This window comes from Elephas maximus, chromosome 21 (genome assembly GCF_024166365.1).
Source record: "Elephas maximus indicus isolate mEleMax1 chromosome 21, mEleMax1 primary haplotype, whole genome shotgun sequence".
NCBI lineage: Eukaryota > Metazoa > Chordata > Mammalia > Proboscidea > Elephantidae > Elephas > Elephas maximus.
In genome coordinates, this window is record NC_064839.1 from 49,767,628 (window position 1) to 49,787,652 (window position 20,025).

The 20,025-nt window shown below is 44.8% G+C and overlaps 1 protein-coding gene across 2 annotated transcripts in view; it reads left to right on the plus strand.

The window, feature by feature from the left end:
* The window catches only part of CDH13 (cadherin 13), a 1,228,073-nt gene extending 1,208,791 nt beyond the window's left edge, over positions 1-19,282 (plus strand). The window contains exons 13-14 of one of the 2 annotated variants that reach the window (XM_049863997.1): positions 621-839; positions 17,710-19,282. In XM_049863997.1, the coding sequence (XP_049719954.1) occupies positions 621-839; positions 17,710-17,717 (227 nt within the window). In that variant the 3' untranslated portion in view covers positions 17,718-19,282. Of the gene's footprint in view, positions 1-620; positions 1,147-17,709 lie in introns of those variants that run through there. The other variant, XM_049863996.1, reaches the window with a different exon arrangement.
* Positions 19,283-20,025: the final 743 nt, after the last annotated feature.

Sequence of the window (20,025 nt, forward strand, 5' to 3'; positions counted from 1 at the left end):
ATATGTGATCTTTGTCAAGATGGCTTTTGAGGTTTAATAAATACACACAGAGAAGTTTTTGATGCCCGATCATCTTCACAAAAACAGGTCCCTTTGCAACGGACGACCTTAGCACTGAACCCAGAACTCTCTGCAGTGATGGTAATGTGCTACAACTGCACTGTCCGATATGGCAGCCACCAGCCAAACGTGGCTACTGGGCACTTGAAGTGTGTCTAGTACAACTGAGAAAATGAATTTTTAATTTTACTTTATGTTAAGTCTATAACATATAGACTATATAGATTATATAGACATATAGATTATAAATTAAATTGCAATGCCTGTTTTGCATACTTTTAGTTGCCAAAACCTTATTCGTTTCTTTGGGACAGTCTAACCCTCTCTTGGAGTCCCTGGGTGGTACAAACAGTTAACACACTCAGCTACTAACCAAAAGGTGGCAGTTCAAGTCCACCTAGAGGTACCCTGGAAGAAAGGCCTGGAGATCTACTTTTGAAAATCCTGTGGCTCACAGTTCTACTCTGACACACACGGAATCGCCACAAGTCAGAACTGACTCAATGGCAACTTTTTTTTTTTTTAAACCCTCTCTCATGAGGCCCTCCTTGTCTCCGTAGATACGCACGCCCTGGTAAGCCTTCTTCAAAATCTGAACAAAGCCAACTACAACCTGCCAGTCATGGTGACAGATTCAGGGAAGCCTCCCATGACAAATATCACGGACCTCAGGGTGCAAGTATGTTCCTGCAAGAACTCCAAAGTGGACTGCAACGCGGCAGGAGCCCTGCGCACCAGTGTGACCTTCGTCCTGCTCATCTCCCTCTTCAGTTTAGTGTGTAAGTTGGCCTAACTCCGGCGCCTGCATCAGTGTGAAAGCATAACTTGGCCAGGTCCACTGAAGCCGTTCTCCCCCATATATCTTTCCAAGAAAATTTATCTCAGAAGAAATGTTCTCTCTAGTTCATGTGCATATGATAGAAAATTTCACATATATATGTGCTCCAGCTAACATTTAGCGGTATCTTAGCAACCCCCTGCCAGCCAATCTGAGCAACTGTGCAAAGTTTTGGTTTGCTACCCTGCAAAATAGGTAAAGAGCAGAACTTCCTATAAATGTCACTGAACTTGAGCTAATAAAACTGTTTCCAGATCAGTTAACTGGTCTACTGGGGTCCTATTTCTATTTGCATTGTTCAGAATAATCTTTTGCAAGGTTAAAGTAGACACTACACCTCTCTAAGAATACTCATGAAAACTTATGGATGGAAGTTGAGCCTTAGGAAAAAAGATAAGTGTGTAATACACACTCATTTTTTTTACTGGATGGTAATGGCTACAATATAATGAAAGTGTTTTAAGCAAATGAATTAATATGGCAAGTAATAGAAATACAAACAGAAAACAAATACACATATCAAATATTCCCCACATATGGGATACTAGTCCAATTTCAACCTTTGTAATTCTTCACATACAGCTATTGCAATCCAAAAGCCTACTTTGGACTTGATATTTACATTTTGAGAAAGTATCAATGTAAGCATGAATTAGGAAAATGGGAAAGTGAAAGAAAAGAGAACAGAAGTTAGTACATCAGTGGTGCTGGTGGTAAGTGGGACCACCAGGAAGTACCACATTCCCACATGGACATTCTGTATATGAAGCTCTGTGCTGGCCTGCGGTCCTGTGGGGGGAGGGGATAGGGGACCTTGAGCATCTCACTGGCTCCTCAAACTCCGTTTCTGAAGAGGACGTTATCGTGTTCCCCTCCAAACCTGCCCCTCTGCCCCATCTACCTCTCTTGGTGGCCCCATCACCTCTGAGCATGACTCACTCCAGACGCTCCAGCTACAAAGCCCAACAGAGTCTAACGTCCAACACCTTCCACCCATTCCTGCCCCAGCCTGCCTCCAATTTCAGGTCCTCATCTTCACTCTTACCTCCACTTCCTACCTCCATCTTGGCATGAGAACTTAAGGAAGAGACGATGAAAATCGAGGGGCCTTCCTGGGGTGGCCTCAATCATCTCTAAAGCAGGAGACAACTATATCTGCAGAGGGTGAAAGATGGAGATGAACTGCAGACTGGGAATAAATTAGGAAGGATTGTAAAGGAGCAAATAAGTGAGCTTTACAAGACAGGGACACAAAGGTCACCAATGTGCAGGGAAGGTCCAGATGAGGTTGGACACTCTGAATTTATAGCAACACATTTTGTTTGTTAGTCTCTTGTTTTGCTGACAGACATCCTAGACCTATCCCGCAGTCTAAAATAATGTCCTTCATGAGCATGCAGCCCTGGCAAACGGTTGGGGGCTGCTGGCATGCTAAGTCACCATGGTTAACCTGCTGGAGGTCATCTGTGTATAGCATCACTGGGGAGGTGGTAGCTGAGTAGGATCCTACTGGCTGCACTGTAGGATCACCAAGGGAACTTTCAAACATAGATCTGCCCAGACCTGGGCCCTACCCCAACCGAATGGTATCAACATGTAAAGGCAATGCAAAGGACATCTGCCCAAGCCAACATTATCTCAGAGGTTGGCTTGGACAGGAGTCCTTTTTAAAGGCTCACCAGGTGATTCTGATGCACTAGGAGCATCCCGGTGAGTGATTCGAGCACAGAGGTGCAGGCTCTTGGGCATTCTGGCTGCCCCTCTGTTCCAGGTCCACATGCTGAACATATACTGGCTCCCTTATTCACACTCCAGTAGGAACAAGAGGAGGAGGGTTAACGTAAGAATGCAGACGTGAAGGTATTTAATACCGATAATACTAAAGCCAAATACGTTGCCATTGACTCAATTATAACTCGTAGGAAACCTAAAGGACAGAGTAGAACTGCCCCTAGAGTTTCCAAGAGCAGCTGATGGATTCGAACTGCTAGCCTTTTGGTTAGCAGCCAAGCTCTTAACCACTGCACCACCAGGGCTGCCTGATGACACTGGAAAACCTTAAATCCAAGGAGGGGGATGCAAATGTAATGCCACCATTCCAGGAGGGATCTTAAAAAGCTTCCACAATTAAAATACGTATAAGCTAGGACATTAAAATATACTTCATAAGGAACAGAAACCAACTAGGAAGGGTTGGAGCCAAAGTGACACTAAATTTGGGTCTGAACTTTGTCAGTCAAGTCCAAGAAGCAAGTTGCTTACTATAAACAGTAGCCTCTATATGATAAAAACGAACATGCTAAATGTTGTCAGATATTAGAACTACTAAAGAATAATTTTTAGGATATAAATTCTTAGGCTCAGTCCCCTGGAGATTTTGGAATAGGAGCTGGGGGTGAGGACAGGAGACAGATGGACGGATGGGAGGGGGTGGATGGGAGGGTGGCTGGATGGATGGATTTGGATGGATGGACTGGATGTGGATGGATGGATGGACTGGCTGTGGATGGATGGATGGACTGGATGTGGATGGACGGATGGACTGGCTGTGGATGGATGGACTGGCTGTGGATGGATGGGTTGGATGTGGACGGACGGGTTGGATGTGGACGGACGGGTTGGATGTGGATGGACGGGTTGGATGTGGAGGGACGGGCTGTCTGTGGAAGGATGGATGGATGTGGATGGATGGATGGATGTGGATAGATGGATGTGGATGGATGGGTTAGATATGTGGATGGACGGGTTGGATGTGGATGGACGGGCTGGCTGTGGAAGGATGGGTTGGGTGTAGATGGATGGGTTGGGTGTAGATGGATGGGTTGGATGTGGATGGATGGGCTGGCTGTGGAAGGATGGGTTGGCTGTGGAAGGATGGGTTGGATGTGGATGGATGGATGTGGATGGATGGGCTGGCTATGGAAGGATGGTTTGGGTGTGGAAGGATGGGTTGGATGTGGAAGGATGGGTTGGGTGTGGAAGGATGGGTTGGGTGTGGATGGATGGGCTGGCTGTGGAAGGATGGGTTGGGTGTAGATGGATGGGTTGGGTGTAGATGGATGGGCTGGCTGTGGACGGATGGGTTGGATGTGGATTGATGGATGTGGATGGATGGATTGGGTGAATGGGTGGATAGATTTGATGGATGTGTGGGTGATTTGGATGGATGGGTGGATGGGTGATTTGGATGGATAGCTGGGTGGGTGGGTGGACGGATGGATAGGTGGGTGGGTGGATGGGTGGGTAGGTGGATGAAAGGAAACATATATTCCTTCCTTCTTCCTTCTTTCCTTCTTCCAGAAATAAAAGATTATAGGTAAAGGTAAGCTCCCCTATGTTCCCCTCCCCAGTTTCATTCCCTAGATCCTCACTCCCCAAAGATAACAGCTATCATACATTAGTGTGTTCCCAGACCTTGTTTTATACTTTTACTACGTGCACACACACACACAATGACTAGCTTGAGAAACTGTATGTAGTTCATACTACACAGGGCATAATGCTCTGAAGCCTGCGCTTCTTCCTCTCCAGGTTACATTTCCAAAATCCATCCATGTTGCTCCAATGCATGGCTTGGCAAGCTTTTTCTGCAAAAAGGCTAGAATAATTTTTTTCCAGATTTTAAAGCTGACATTTATTAAGTTCTTACTATAGGGTTGCTAAGAGTTGGAAGTGACTGGGAAGCAACGGGCTTTATACACTATGTACGACTCTGAGCATTTTGTATAAAGCGCGTATGTATAAACCCATGTTATTCCCACAAAAATACAAGGTAGGTACTATTATTGACTCTACAAGTGAAGAAACCGAAGAGGAAAAAAGAGGGTGGAGAGGGCTAGGTACCATCATCAAAATCACATAGCTTTTAAAAAATATATATATATATATATTTCATTGTGTTTTAGGTGAAAGTTTACACAGCAAATAAGGTTTCCATTTAACAATTTTTATTCAGATTGTTCCATGCTACTCATCATTCTCATTATTTCCTTGTTTGTTCTGTTTCCATTGCTCTAGCTTCCCTTCCCTCCCTTGCCTTCTCATCTTTGCTTTTGGGTAAATGTTGACTGTTTGGTCTCATACAGATAACTGTTTAAGGGAGCACATTAATCACAGGTGATAGTGTTTATTTTATAAGCCAGTCTATTATTTGGCTGAAAGGTGACCTGCAGAAATAGCTTCAAATCCAAGTTCAGAGGTTATCTTAGGGCGGTAGTCTCAGGGTTCTAGTCTCTATTGTTTCAGTAGTTTGGCCTTTTTTAGGAATTTGAGCTTCGACCCACATTTTCCTCCAATTCTATCTGGGATCTCCTACAGTGTCCCTGGTCAGAACAGTCAGTATCCGTAGCCAGGTACCATCTAGTTCTTCCGGTCTCAGTTTGGAGGAAGCTATGGTTCGTGTGGGCTGATGAGTCTTGCGGACTAGTTTCTTCTTTGAGCTTTTGAGTTCCTTCATTCTCTTTTGCTCCATATGAGTAGAGAACAATAGTTGTATCTTCGGTGGCTGCTTACTAGTTCTTAAGACCCCAGGTGCTATTCACCAGTCTAGGATGTAGAACATTATCTCTGTGAACTATGTTACCCCAATTGACTAAGCTGTCCCCAAAACTGTGGTCCCAAGCCTTCTAACCTAGTAAACCAATAATCCCACGAGTTGTTTGGCAGATAGTAAATATTTTGAAATCTGCAGGCCACATCTGGTCTCTGTCACTTATTCTCCTTTATTTTGTTGTTGTTTTGTTTCTTACTACCCTTTAAAATGTAAAAACCATTCCTGGCTTGCAGACTGCACAAACATAGGCTGCAGACCAGATTTGGCCCACAGGCTGTACTCTGTGAGCCCTGCTGTAGCTCATTCATTCTAACTGCCAGAGAGTATCCCGTCAAGTGACTACATGCCTACCGACAGACACATTCGGAGTGTTTACAGTTTTCTGCCAGGACCGCGACGGTACAGTGAACACCAGAACCTCTGTTTTCTACCCGCTTCTCAATGAGCCTGGGGTGGAGCAAGGCTCGCACTGCTCGGGGCCACTGCTCTAGGGACACATCTCTCCGAGTGCTAGGGGCAGTAAGTGTACCCACACATCAGTCTGGAACACTAGAGGGCGGTACTTCCTACGTGATTGTAACGAAATAAAATCAGGGTGCATGTGTGCGCATGTGTGAGTGGTGTGTGTATGTTTGTGCATGTAGTGTGCATGCGCACAGAGAGAATGGAGTGGTCACATCACACACTGCCCTCCTTAAACCCCATTACATAACATCAAAGCCCGGCTCTTCCCTTTGAAGAACCAGCACACTGCAGTACAGCTCCAGCTACTTCTAGGTGGGCAGCGAATTTAACAACATCCACCAGTGTCCCTGGATCCTTGTTTGTCCAAATACAGACCCCTGGGTCCACCCGCCGTATTGAATCAGCAACCCAGGTGACGGGGCCTCCAGGACATAGCCCAGTGTCTGTGCATTTATTTACAATATACACACATCTGCTCCTACCAATTCAGATATTAAATACTGGTAAGCCTTACTTTTTTAAGATTAAAGGAAATATAAATAGATGTGTATTTTCTTCTGACCAACAGGGCTTTTCTGGTATCTCGGCTTTGAAGCCCCCTGACCTGCAGACATCTACAGTGAGCAGGTTTCCAAGCTTGTTCACGCCCATTTCTCCACGAGGATCTTGGGTTGCAGTTAGTCCAAGGCAGGACTGCCTGATGGCTCCTAAAAGCTAAGAATTAGTCTCACTGGCTAGAGACAGGTGCAGATGCGCTGGTTTGAGATACAAAAGGAGCTTCGTCATCTCACCTGAACAGACAGCCACCCCATCCAGCGCCACATGTCACCACGGTGTAGGGGGACCTGGAGGTAGAGTCAGATCACAAAGGACCTCTGAATCTCCCCCACATCACAGGGAGGTATTCAGTTGCCACTCCAAAACTTTGCACCATGAACAGGGAGCTTCAGCCCAAAACCAGGTGAACAGGTGTAACCACTCACTTGCCTGACTTCAACACGAACCTCAGTCTGGCCCTATACGAAAGGCACTTGTTGTTGCTGTTGTTGCCGTCCAGTCTGTTCCAACTCATAGTGACCCCATGTGTGCAGAGTAGAACTGCTCCATAGGGTTTTCAAGGCTGTGACCTTTCAGTAGCAGACCGCCAGGCCCGTCTTCTGAGGCACCTCTGGGTGAGTTCGAACCGCCAATCTTTCAGCTACTTATTGTTGTTAGATGCTGTCGAGTTGGTTCCAACTCACAGCAACCCACTGTACAACAGAACAAAAACATTGCCTGGTCCTGCATTATCTGCACAATGGTTGTTATGCTTGAGCCCACTCTGTCAATCCATCTCATTAAGGGACTTCCTCTTTTTTGCTGGCCCTCTATTTTACCAAGCATTACGTCCTTCTTCAGGGACTGATAACTCCTGACAACATGTCCAAAGTATGTGAGATGAAGTCTCGCCATCCTTGTTTCTAAGGAGCATTCTGGCTGTACTTCTTCCAAGACGGATTTGTTCATTCAGCTAGTAGTCGACCATTTAACCACTTGTGCCGCCCAGAGACCCCTTACAAGACGTAGGATTGCGTAATATTGTCCATTTAAGCATTAGAGAATGCCTGCCAAATTGGGGATTTTTGTTTCATTATATACCCAACCCAAGATGTTCTTCCTGACAGAAAGAGATGCACGTGAAGCAACATAGGAGAAGCTGGGTTCAGGCTCAGAGGACTATGTTACCACGAGAGCCCGCAGCTCAGACGCTGTCTCCTGACAGTAAGCAGCGAGGCCGTAGGACCACATATACCACATTGTGATGTTGCCAGGAGGCTACAGGGAAAAGGGGCTAAAACCTTCAGGAAGGACAGGGTTGGTTTGTTTTCTAAAAGCCCCGAAACCAGAGTTTTAAGTCCCAGGGTAAGATAACTTTCCAGGTTCCTTAAAAGAATTTTGGGAACTGGTAAGCAAGCTGATGGAATCTGTTTGATGTTTCTTTAAAGCAAGGGTCCCCAAACTATGGCACACAGGCCAAATTCGGCCCACCATCTGTTTTTGTAAACAAAGTTTTATTGAAACCCAGCCAGGCCCATTCATTTATGCATTATCCATGGCTGCTTTCTGCTCCAACTGCAGAGTTGAGTAGTTGCAACAGACTGTCCTGCAAAGCTGAAAATATTTACTATCTAGACTGGTGGCATAGTGGTTAAGCAGCTTTGGCTGTTAACCAAAAGTTCGGCAGTTCAAATCCACCAGACACTGCTTGGAAACTCTATGGGGCAGTTCTACTCCATCCTATAGGGTTGCTATGAGTCGGAATCAACTCGACGGCAGTAGTTGGTTGATTGGTAGGCCTTTACAGATAAAGTTTGCCAACTCCTTTAACGCGTAGTTCATAATACTGCAGCGTGATACAGGAGCAGAAGATCCCATCGTACAACATGGGTAAGAAAAAACATTTTTTCCCATCCCCTCAAATAATATTCAGATCCAAGTAGCCTCAGCATCAATCAAACACCCTGAAGATGTGCAACACATTACAGAGAAAACTATATTTTCTTCATTGATGTGGTGATTTTATCCCACTTTACAGATGAAAAAGATGGATGCTCAGAAGGTCCCAAGTCTAGCAAGTAGTCAGCCCAGCATTCCACATTAGACTACCTCCCTTATGGAAAAATAAAAATAAAAACATTTCCATTTATTGTGATGATGACAACGGTTTTATTTCCATTAAGAACTGAACTGTGGTATCTGCACTTCCTTCTTTGACATCTGGAAATAAAATGAATGGCATTGAAAGTAATAATAAGGGTAGATAAGATTGTATCACTGTCAGTCTTGTCTAAATTGCCCTCCCCCTGATGACACTGAGGGGCTAACTCTCCCAGGACCAGCCCAATGGAGCGAGTGCTATTCCCTTCAGGCTGTGTCTGCTGTTTTCCACGTAGGGCCTTGCAAGTATGATCCAGGCAATGAACACACAGCACAAGTTCAAGGAACAAACTTGTTCTGAAACCTGTTGTGACCACTGTTCTAGGCTTACTTAATCACCAATAGCAAGAACAGATAGAAACCCTGGCGGCACAGTGGTTAAGAGCTACGGCTGCCAAACGAAAGGTCAGCAGTTCGAATCTATGGGGTGCTCCTAGGAAACCCTATGGGGCAGTTCTACTCCGTCCTGTAGGGCCGCTATGAGTCGGAATCAACTGGGCAGCAACAAGATAGGAAAGGATAGCAAGAACAGATCAGAGGGCCCGTTCTAACAAGTACCAAACCTAAATGTCAGTGTGTTGTACCGTGGTGGCTGCATGCTGCTGTGATGCTGGAAGCCATGCCACTGGTGTTTCAGATACCAGCAGGCTCACCCGTGGTCAACAGGTTTCAGTGGAGCTTCTAGGCTAAGACAGACTAGGAAGAAAGGCCAGGTGATCTACTTATGAAAATTAGAAAATGAAAACCTTATGGATAGATAGGAGCCCCAGTGACACATCAGTTAAGCGCTCAGCTGCTAACCAAAAGGTTGGTGGTTCTAACCTACCCAGTGTCTCCACTGGAAAAATACCTGGTGATCTGCTCCTGTAAAGATTACAGCCTAGAAAACCCTATACGATAGTTCTCCTCTGTCAGGTGGGGTTGCTATGAGTCAAAAATCAACTCAACAGCACCCAATGCCAACAACAATGAAGATGGGGCAGGACCTGGCAACATTTTCGTTCTGTTATACACATGGTCACCATGAGTCAGCCCCAACCCAACAGCAACTAACAACAACAAGAAAGGGAGGGTGTAACAGACGACCCTTGCATTTCTTTGCAAAGTCTGGATGTATAATCTCTAGTGTCCCAGGTGCCGCCTCCAACTTTCCCTCCTGATTTTCAGCTTACTGAGAACGGTCTTTATCAGATAATAGTGGTCACTGGGGGGGAAAACAGATGACAGTAATGAAAACCTTCCCTATCAAAGTCATCATGTAAACATACACTTTACATTCACTATCTCTTTGTTCTGAATGCTGCCACTGGAGTTAAAAGCATAGTTTTGCATAAATGCAAATAATACATCCAGTCTACACTTCGCTATGACACCTACAACTAAAGATTTTCAGAACCATAAACAGGAGCAGCACCGGGTCTGCCTGGGTGTCAGAAGAGAAACCACGGGCCCTCTGTGTCAGGAGAGGTGGCGCTTTCTCATTTCTTACTCAATCATGCAACGTGTTCTGCTCATCACAGAGGAGCCGTTGCTTATTAACAACGCATCCCCAGCTTGAATATTCGAGTTCCGAAAGCTCTGAGGCTATCTCACTGCTGCCACCCAAGCTGAGATCCTGTCCCCAAACCTGAAGAGAGTTAAGCCGGTAGAAGGATGAAAGTCCTCCATCACAGGGCAAGCACTTGCCCTTAATTTTCTTTTTTTTATTGTAATCTTCTTTCTCTCTAATTTTCTAACACACTTCTGATTTCCAGGATTTTGTCTAGTCACCAAACCATGCAGCCTGAACTTTGGTTTGGAACTCATTTTTATTTCTTTCATTGTAACACTAGACTCGGTGGTATCTTTCCCTTTGCAAACGCAGCCTATGATAATACTCATAGGCAGAATGGGAGACCTCGGTGCTGCTATGAAAGTCAGAGGATGACTGCACTTTGGTGACCTCAGTAAACGTGGAGCAGACAGACAGGCAACAGGCAGTGAAAGCGCCCACTGAAGGGAGAGTACATGTGCTTAGCCCTGTAGGATGGCCAGCCAGGAGGAGGGCAAAAGAGCGAGAAGGGAAGGGGAAACACAGAGGCAGCAGAGAACAAAGAGGACTTACACACATAGTCGTGTTGAGTAACAGCAGGTGTGGAGCCCCACCCCCAAGCCCACACTCACCTGCTGTGTAGCACAGCAATTTTCAAAGTGGGGTCCCAGACCAGCAGCTCCAGCAGCATCCGGGAAATTGTTGAAAATGCAGATTCTCAGGCTCCACCCCAGACCTTCTGAATCAAACCCTTTGGGGTGGGCCCAGCCATCTGTTTTAACAAGCCCCCAGGGGATTCTGCTGCACTCCAGAGTTTGAGAACCTTTGCTTACCTGTAAGTACAGGCAGCCCTCACACTCAACACCAATCATTCAAACCCACTGCTGTGGAGTGGATTCCAACTCATAGCTATCTTATACGGCAGAGTAGAACTGCCCCACAGAGTTTCCAAGGAGCAGCTGGTGGATTCAAACCGCCGACGTTTGGTTAGTAGAGGAGCTCTTAACCACTGCACCACCAGGGCTCCAGGAACACCAACCATAGCTGCGTGATACCCTCTCCTTCTCTTCCAGTGCCCCTTGGCTAATGTCACCTTTCAGTCAGCAAACAAGACTTTTTGCAGGCTGCGTCAGAATAACAGGTATAGAAACAGTAGGGGACCCCCTACTATTCAGTTTTGGGGGCTCTGGAAGGATGACTTCCCACCACTCTGTGGCTCCTGGGAACATTCAGGAAAACCATTTAAATATCAGTGCTGGTGCTGCTTGAAGACCACTGCCATCAAATTGATTCCAACTCATAGCGCCCTATAGGACAAGGAAGAACAGCCCCATAGGGTTTCCTTGGCTGTAGTCCCTACAGAAGCAGACTGCCACATCTTTCTCCCATGGACAATCACATTTCTAGTTAAGTAACAAGCTTATTTTCTTTCACTGCTTGAGAAAAACTAAAGCACCACTACTATTTTTGGCCTTTTGTATGAAACACTTTAACTTTTCTCTCAATTTCATTTTATATCATCTATTTTATCTCTATTTGCAGATGAAGAAACTGAGGCCCAGAGTAGAAAAGTAGCTTTCCCCAGATTCCAAAGCTTCTAAGTGACGCACCCCGTCTGGAGAGTGTCCTGAACTCCCCACTTAGGGGCGTGTTAACTACACCGCCTCACCAGGCTTTTGAGGACTTCAAAAAGCCATGTCTCTATTTAACAACTAACTTCAAATTTCCCATCACAAGCCTGTTATGGATTGAATTGTGCTCCAAAAAAATATGTATTGAAATCTTGGCCCCTATATGCATAAACATAATGCTGTTTAGAAATGAGGGTGCTCTTTGTTATGCTAATTAGGCCATGCCTTAGTAGGGTGCATTCTAAACCGAATCAGTTCTGAGTTATAGAAAAGCAGTATAGACACAGAAACACACACAGGGACAAGAGGAAGATGGATGATGGAGACAGATGCTGGCAGCTAGTAGAAGCTGAAATAGACTAGAAAGGACCTCCCACTAAAGCCACACTGTGAATTAGGACTTCTAGTCTCCTGAACCTTGAGACAATAAATGCTGCTCTTCACAGCCACCCCCTTGTGGCATTTGTGTTAAGGCAGCACGAGGTAACGAAGACAAAGCTCATGCAGCAGGAAAAGAGGGAAGCCCTTTCTCCTGAATCTCAGAAACCCAGTGCTCAGGCAGCCTTGAATGGCCCAGTGGGTTCCAGGGGATTTGCTCCAGTCCATTCCCCTATTTCTAGAGCACCCTTATCCCTTTCAGCTCAGGAAGTAAGCTGCAGAATTTAAGGCTTCTACGGCTTGCTGGCACAACTGCTGTAATAGTAGCTGAGCTTCAGACAGGCATCAACACCACCGCCCTGTTCTCACCAAAGCAGTCTGCCTGTCCTCACAGGGGCCAGTTTCCCTCTTCAAAGGCATCCTCTGATGTCCAAGCACTTTCTTCACATTCAAGGGGATGAAGCACATTTTGAAGGGGAAAGTCCCAACCCTCCCACCCCATTTTTCGTGATTACGGAAAGGAGAGAACCTCTCCCATTCCAATTCTTGGTGCAGATCTTACTAACTTCCTGCACTGCAATTATGCATTTATTTACTTCATAATTTATTTAAACTACTTTTTGCATTATTATAATAATTGTTTATTATTTATAATCCATTGCATACATTATTTAAATTATGGGATATTGTTATGTTATGCAAACATAATATGTGCATGTTTATTTATATTTAATAACTATATACTGAATGCCTAATATGTAGCAGGCACTATTCTCCAGCCACTGGAAGACAGCATGGAGGGAGACGGCCACACAGACAAACACACGGCAATTAATAAGTGCCAAAATGAGGCAGTGGTCCCAGGAAGAATGTAGCACCAGGTCCACCTGGGACAGTAGATGAAGGCTTCCCAGAAACAGGAAAGCTTCAGTTATGTCTTAAAGGAAAAGGAGGCAGTGGTATGGGTAAGGCAGCAGGTACTGAAGTCACTATAAGGTTGTCTTTTTTTTTCTAAATAATATTTTTTTGTGCTTTTGGTGAAAGTTTACATAGTGAATTAGGTTCCCATTTAACAACTTCTATACAATTTGCTCAGTGACATTAGTTCCATTGTCCACTAGTCAACTCTTTGATTGCATTGTTTGTTCTGTTTCCAGTACTCTAGTTTCCCTGCCCCCTTATCTTCTTATCTTTGCTTTAGAGTAATTGTTGGTCTCTTGGTCTCAAATAGATGTGTGTGCGTGTGTTTAATTCAGCACCATATTCACGGGTAATAGCCTTTATTTTGTGTGCCACTCTGTTATTCCTCTAAAAGGTGGTCTCAGAGGATAGTTGAGGTTCAAGGTTTAAATATATCTCAGGGTGACAGTCTCAGGGAGTCCTCTGGTCTCAACTGGTCCAGCAACTCTGGACTTTTTAAGATTCTGAATTCTGTTTGAAATTTTTCTCCCATTCTCTCAGGGTTCATCTATTGTGGCCCTGATCAGAATGGTCAATAGGGACAGTCAGGCACCATCTAGTTCTTCTCGTCTCAGAGTAGATGAGGCTACAGTTCATGTAGATTATTAACCTTGTAGACTAATTTCTTCTCTGGGACTTTGGTTTCCTTCTCATTATAAGGTTTTAAGGCTCCTCCATATTAGGAAAAATGAATTCTTGGTTTGGTGTGGCAGCTTAGATCGTGGGTTTTGAAATCAGACAGCCACGGCCCACACCCTGGCCCAGCTTCACTGTGCGTGCTAAGTGCTATGGGAGCCAAAGCACCTCGTTCCGTCTGTCAGGTAGACACTGTGGTCACACTACTGTTATCCCCACTTACAGATGAGAACCTGGGGCTCAGGCAGGTGAAGGAACCTGGCCAAGGATCCTAAGCACAAGTCTTCTTATCTGTAAAATGGTGACATAATAGGGCTTATCCAAGTGTTACTATAAGGACTGAATTCGATAAGGAGTCACTGCATTCCAGAGAAATGAATTACTCAATGTTCAATAGTATTATTGTATAGTTTTTACAAACTGCAAGTAGGACAATAATTTCTAATGGTTTGATTCTGTTTAGAACTTCATATTGGTAAAGATCTCCTTAACATATAAGGAGATCATTCCACCAGTAGCCACCATAAAATTGGGTTGGTTAATATTTTTCCCGTTTAACAGAAATGAATTTCTATTTAGAGGTGTTGAATCATATCAAAGCCAAAAATGTTGTTGGTTTAGCTGGGAAAAATGATATTCGGCCATTTCCAATCCACGCTTAGTCTGTCTAGACCAGCGGTTCTCCACCAGGAATGATTTTGCCCCCTGGAGACAGTTGGCAATGTCCAGAGACATTGACTGTCATAACTGGGAGGATGGGTCAAGGTCAGGGATGCTGTTAAACATCCTACAATGCCCAGGCCAACTCCCACCACAAAGAATTCTCAAGCCCAACATGTCAGCAGTGCAGTTGTTGGAAAACCCTGCTCTGAACGTGAACCAAATTAGACAGAGAAAGTGGAGACGTCAAACCAGCCTGACAGTACAAATGGCTTTTCACCATTCCAAAAACAAAAAAGGAACATCTATCCAACCTAAAAGAATGTCTTAAAAGATGTTCTTCAAATCTGTTTCTTCAAATATCGTCCATATTTTACCACTGTCTTACAATTTGGCTACAAATGAAATCCAGTTACTATAAAAATGAAGGCATTATCTCAAGATGGCTTAACTTCTGAGCAAAAGGTACTAGTTTCCTAGGGCTGCTGTAACAAATTACCACAAACTACGTGGCTTAAAACAACGGATATTTATTTACTCATAGTTCTGAAGGCTAGAAGTCTGAAATCCAAGTTGATTACTTCTAGAGGCCCTTGAAGGAGAATCTATTCCATGCCTCTCTCCTACCTTCTGGCGGTTGCCAGCCATCCATGTTATTCTGTAGCCTGTAGCTGTATCACTACTGTCTCTGCCTCCATCTTCACATGGCATCCTCTGTGTGTATATGTGTGCGTGTGTCCCTGTATCCAAATTTCTCTCTACTTATAAGGACACCAGCTATTGGATTTAGGGCCCACCCTAACCCAGCATGACCTCATCTTAACTTGATGACATCTGCAAAGACTCTATTTCCAAATCAGGTCAGATTCACAGGCTCCAGGTGGACATGAAATTTTAGAAGATGTTATTCAACCAAGTCACATTTCATTTTACTTGGATCTACAGTCAACACCCACAGAAGCAGCAGACAAGAAATCAAACAACACATTGCATTGGGCAAATGTGCTGCCAAAGACCTCCTTAAAGTGTTCAAAAGCAAAGATGTCACACTGAGGACTAAGGTGCACCTGACCTAAGCCACGGTATTTCCAATCATCTCCTATGCATGTGAAAGCTGGACAATGAATAAGGAAGACCAAAGAAGAATTGATGCCTTTCAACTATGGTGCTGGTGAAGAACGCTGAATATACCACGGATTTCCGGAAGAATGAATGATCCATCTTGGACAAAGTAGAACCAGAATGCTCCTTAGAAGCGAGGAGGGTGAGATTTCATCTCATGTACTTTGGACATGTTATCAGGTTTCTTGGTAAAGTAGAGGATCAGCAAAAAAACGAAGACCTTCAGGGAGATGGATTGACACAGTGACTGCAACAATGGGCTCAAACACAGTAACAATGGCACCTAAGAGCAACATTCAACCACGTGCAGTAACCTATCTTCAGTGGGCACTTCTGGATGGAGGCAGGACTGGCTTTTCTACAGGGGTGGGATAAAGGTCAGGTGGACAAGCACGAGCACTAATATATGGCTACCTCGCCTCCATTTTTTCTTCCTCTGGATGTAACGGGACTCACCTAGAATAGAAGCCTATGAGAGAAGAAGGGCTCTGGCAACTCTAACACAATTGTTTACTCAACCTACTAGCAAAATCTTACTCCTGGGCTGGAATTCAGCACTTCTCTCAGCTGGAACTGCATGGGCACCAAAGAGCTTACAAGGACTCAGGGAGCAAAAAAGGATGCTTCATTTTGAAACTTCCCCTGGACGTCTTTGCGTCAGAGCTGCCCCCCAAAGCAAGCAGCTTCCTACTGACCAAGTGGAATTGACAGACACAGGATTGCGCCAGTCCTCACAGGCAGTCTGACGGAGGGGCAGTGAACAACTGGGGCAGTGTGAGAGTTCTAGAATGTTCCTACTCTGATGTTCCTTTCCATGAACGTGTCCACTGGAGTGATATGTTCGCACAGTCCACAATTCTGCTACCTGATGCCTTGTTTCCCCTGGGAACACAGGGCTACCCACATGTAGTCGGCTGAATAATGGCCCCCAAGGATGAATATGTCCTAATCCCTGGAACCTATGAACGTGGTATCTTACATGGTAAAAGGGACTTTGCAGACGTGACTAAGAATTTTGAGATGCGGATATGATCCTGGGTTATTGAGCCTGATATAACCACGAGGGTCCTTATAAGAGAGAGGCAGAAGAGTCAGAGTCAGAAGAAGGCCATGTGACAATGGAAGCAGAGTCAGAGTGAGAAGATGCTACACCGCTGGCTTCAAAGATGGAGGCAGGGACCACAAGCCAAGGAATGTGGACGACCTCTAGAAGGTGGAAAAGGTAAGAAAACAAATTCTATCCTGGAGCCTCCAGAATGAACCAGCCATACCGACACCTTGACTTGAGCCCTATGAGACCCATTTTGGATTTCAGACCTCCACAACTGTGAGATAATAGAAGTGTGCTGTTTTAAACCACTAAGTTTATGTTAATTTGTTACAGCAGCAAGAGAAAACTCATACAGCATGTCTGAAGACCTGCCATTAGCTCTCTTGCCCTCCTTTGTGACAAAATATATGGGGGTCTAATCTTTTTTTTTAATCTTTAAACCATAAACTTTAAACCAAAAATATCCCCGAAGAAGTCTTCCTAAAACCAAATGATAGTTTATCTTAACTAGTAAAGAATGTCTGCCTTGAGCGTTATGCTCTTTTAAGATCTATCTTTATGGGATCAAATTGACAACAGCAACTGGAAAGATCAGATAGGCACCTTAGGGGGCAGTGAGTTAATGTTAATGGGGGAGGAACAACTAGAAAAGGAGGGTGAGAATGGTTGCACAACTCAAAGAGTGTAATCAATGTTACTAAACTGTACAGGTGGAAACTGTTGAATTGGTGTAAGTTCTGCTGTGTATATTCTCAACAATGCCAACATCAGTCTCTAAGCTACAAAGCCAAACTTATTTTATTCATAAAATAAGTAAGCTCTGTGCTAATGTGCATGAGGTGGGGAGCCCTGGCAGCAGTGCTAACGACTGCTGTGGTTTTGACACGAGAGGTTTGCGTCTGAAGTCATCACGAACATTTTAGGAGAAGTCCAGCCTCTTAAGATACAAACCAGCAGAAGTAGCTATTGTCTTCAAATGTAAGCTTAAGAAAAAAAAGTTCCCATGGTAGCGTGATGTTTATAAACGTGTTGACTACAGTTTGTCAGTCTCTTGTCTAGTGTTTGCCGAAAATGTCTGCAGGCAAGTTGCGATACCCCGACTTAACTCTGAATTTTTCTCCCATTCAGGTCTGTAAGAACTCCTGATATCTGCAGCTTTACTACCGAGTTACCATAGCAACAGGAAAAAAAAACCCAAATCTGAAGATTGCCGTTTATAGTGATCGAACTTCACAACCAGGCCTCAATCGTTCCAGAGTCTTGTTTTCTTTGCAACTTCACGTTGTCTGTACCTTGCCATTTTTTGACAGCACCTTCCTCTCTCCTTTCATTAATGGAATCCTCTGGATTTTCCCCAAATGTTTAAAAATCATGACACAGAACTTGACCTTCTGCAAAGCAGGAACAGTGACAGCTTTCTCTGATGTGTTGACATGTTGCTAAATCGGCGCTTCACACACGCAGCTCTGTCTGTGGGTTGGTATTTGTATATGTGTGAGTATCTGTTGTGCATAGACACAGTATTTATACGGAGAGGTGACACAGGAGGAGCTTGGTTTTGAGATGCTATTCTTTCTAGAGAGGTCACACAAAGGAGGGACAGAAGATAAGACAGCTGGACCCTCGGGGGCCCTGTCATCAAACTCAGCCCTAGCACAGCCCACACGGCTGCCTCTTCCCCCATGTCCCTTCCATGTCCCATTCAGTCTCATCACTGCCATGACCAGCCAGGCAGGTTCCCAGAGGGGAGAGCAGAGAAAGGAAGCTGCTTTCTCTCTAGTACAGGGAGCTGGATGACCAGTTTTCACCGCCACCAAATGTCGTGGTCCTGAGCAGAGATGGGAGAGGAGCAGAGCGTGCAATTTTACCCCTGAATGCCAAAAAAAGGGCTGACATATTCCTTCCTGGGCACCCACTTGCACTTGTAGACATTGTGACCCCACAAGTTATAACCCACTGGTTATCACAGGGACACCAATCCTGGTCGGTCTGTGTACAATTGCAAATGTCATCATAGAAGTTGCACATACACAGGAAGAGGCCAACAGGCACCATCCTGTATGCACATACAGACCCACATGTACAGACATACCTTTATGCACATACACACGGTTTGTTTCCTATATACATGCATAAAATAGAGTAAATACAGGTAGTTTAAAAAAAAAAAAGTAACCTTTTGTGTGAATCGACTACTGTTGTTTGCAAAGCTAAAAATAAAAGACGTTCATTATGTATGAAAAGTAACTGATTTTTATTCCGTGAGCATGTCAGAGTAAGAGAAAAGTCAGTGCTGGTACTGAGATTATCTTCTTGTGGCTAGACTGTAAACGAACCATCAAAGCTCACACCAAATTTTTCTACCAAATCAAACCTGTGAGAGCCTGTAGCTTTTTATTAGAGCTCGCCACGAACTAGGGTGAGTGTCTTAGCATATTTTAATGCAGTTGCTTACTAAAGGTTTTAACCCCACGCACACATGCGCACACACGCGCGCACACGCACACACACATGCTTTCTTATGCAATCTATGTTTGCACCTGTGCTCTTTCGTTAGCCTCTTGTAGGAAGTAGAAGTCATATGTTGTCTTTACTGTAGTGAAATTACGCAGATAGAGTTCCATATATTGTATTTGTTTCGACAGTAAATCTTTTTGGAGACATATAGAATGCAGAGAATTTTTTTTCCATTAAAATAAATGGGTATTGGTGGTTAAAACTGCTGGACGGTAGCTCTTCTCTAATCTCTATTTCGTGTCTCATGTGGCTGATGCTGGGTCTTGCCTTAATGCAAATTCACATCTGTGACTCACCATTCGGGGTCCCCCGTGCGCCTCGTTAGGTGCGTCCATAAAAGCCAGAAGCACCAGCTCACAGTATAGGCTCTCAGCTCAGCTCATCTCTCTTACCGGTAAGATGGGGACATTTCCCAGTGGGCTGCGAAGGCGACCAGATGCTCAAAGATGAGGAGGACCAATATCAGTGTGAACTCCTATCATTAAGTACCATTACAACCATCCGTCCAGAGACCCAACATGTGTGTATTTTTCTCTGGAACAAGGTCCCTTGCAAAATCGGGAGATGCCGTGTCTTGGGCATAGCATGCTTATTGTCACCCCGAGCCAGGGGCTGGGGACTCAGCCCATGGGTTACACTCCGCAAAGCTTCCTCTGGCTTTATTGGATGCAACCACCCAGCTCCCCTCTTCTGCGAGGCAGGGGGAGCAAGCTCACTCTTGAACACACTGTCATCAAATAACCAGCTGCTCAGCAGCCTGCCCACCCGCTAGCTAACCAACAATCAGAAAGCTCACCTCCATCATGAACTTGAACCATCTCTAAGGAGGATACTGAGTGACCCCTTCACTTAAGTCAACAAGTACCATGACCTCCTTCTCGACCAAGCCAGTGGTAGGCTCTCTGTACTTTGCAAATCAGGCCCGCA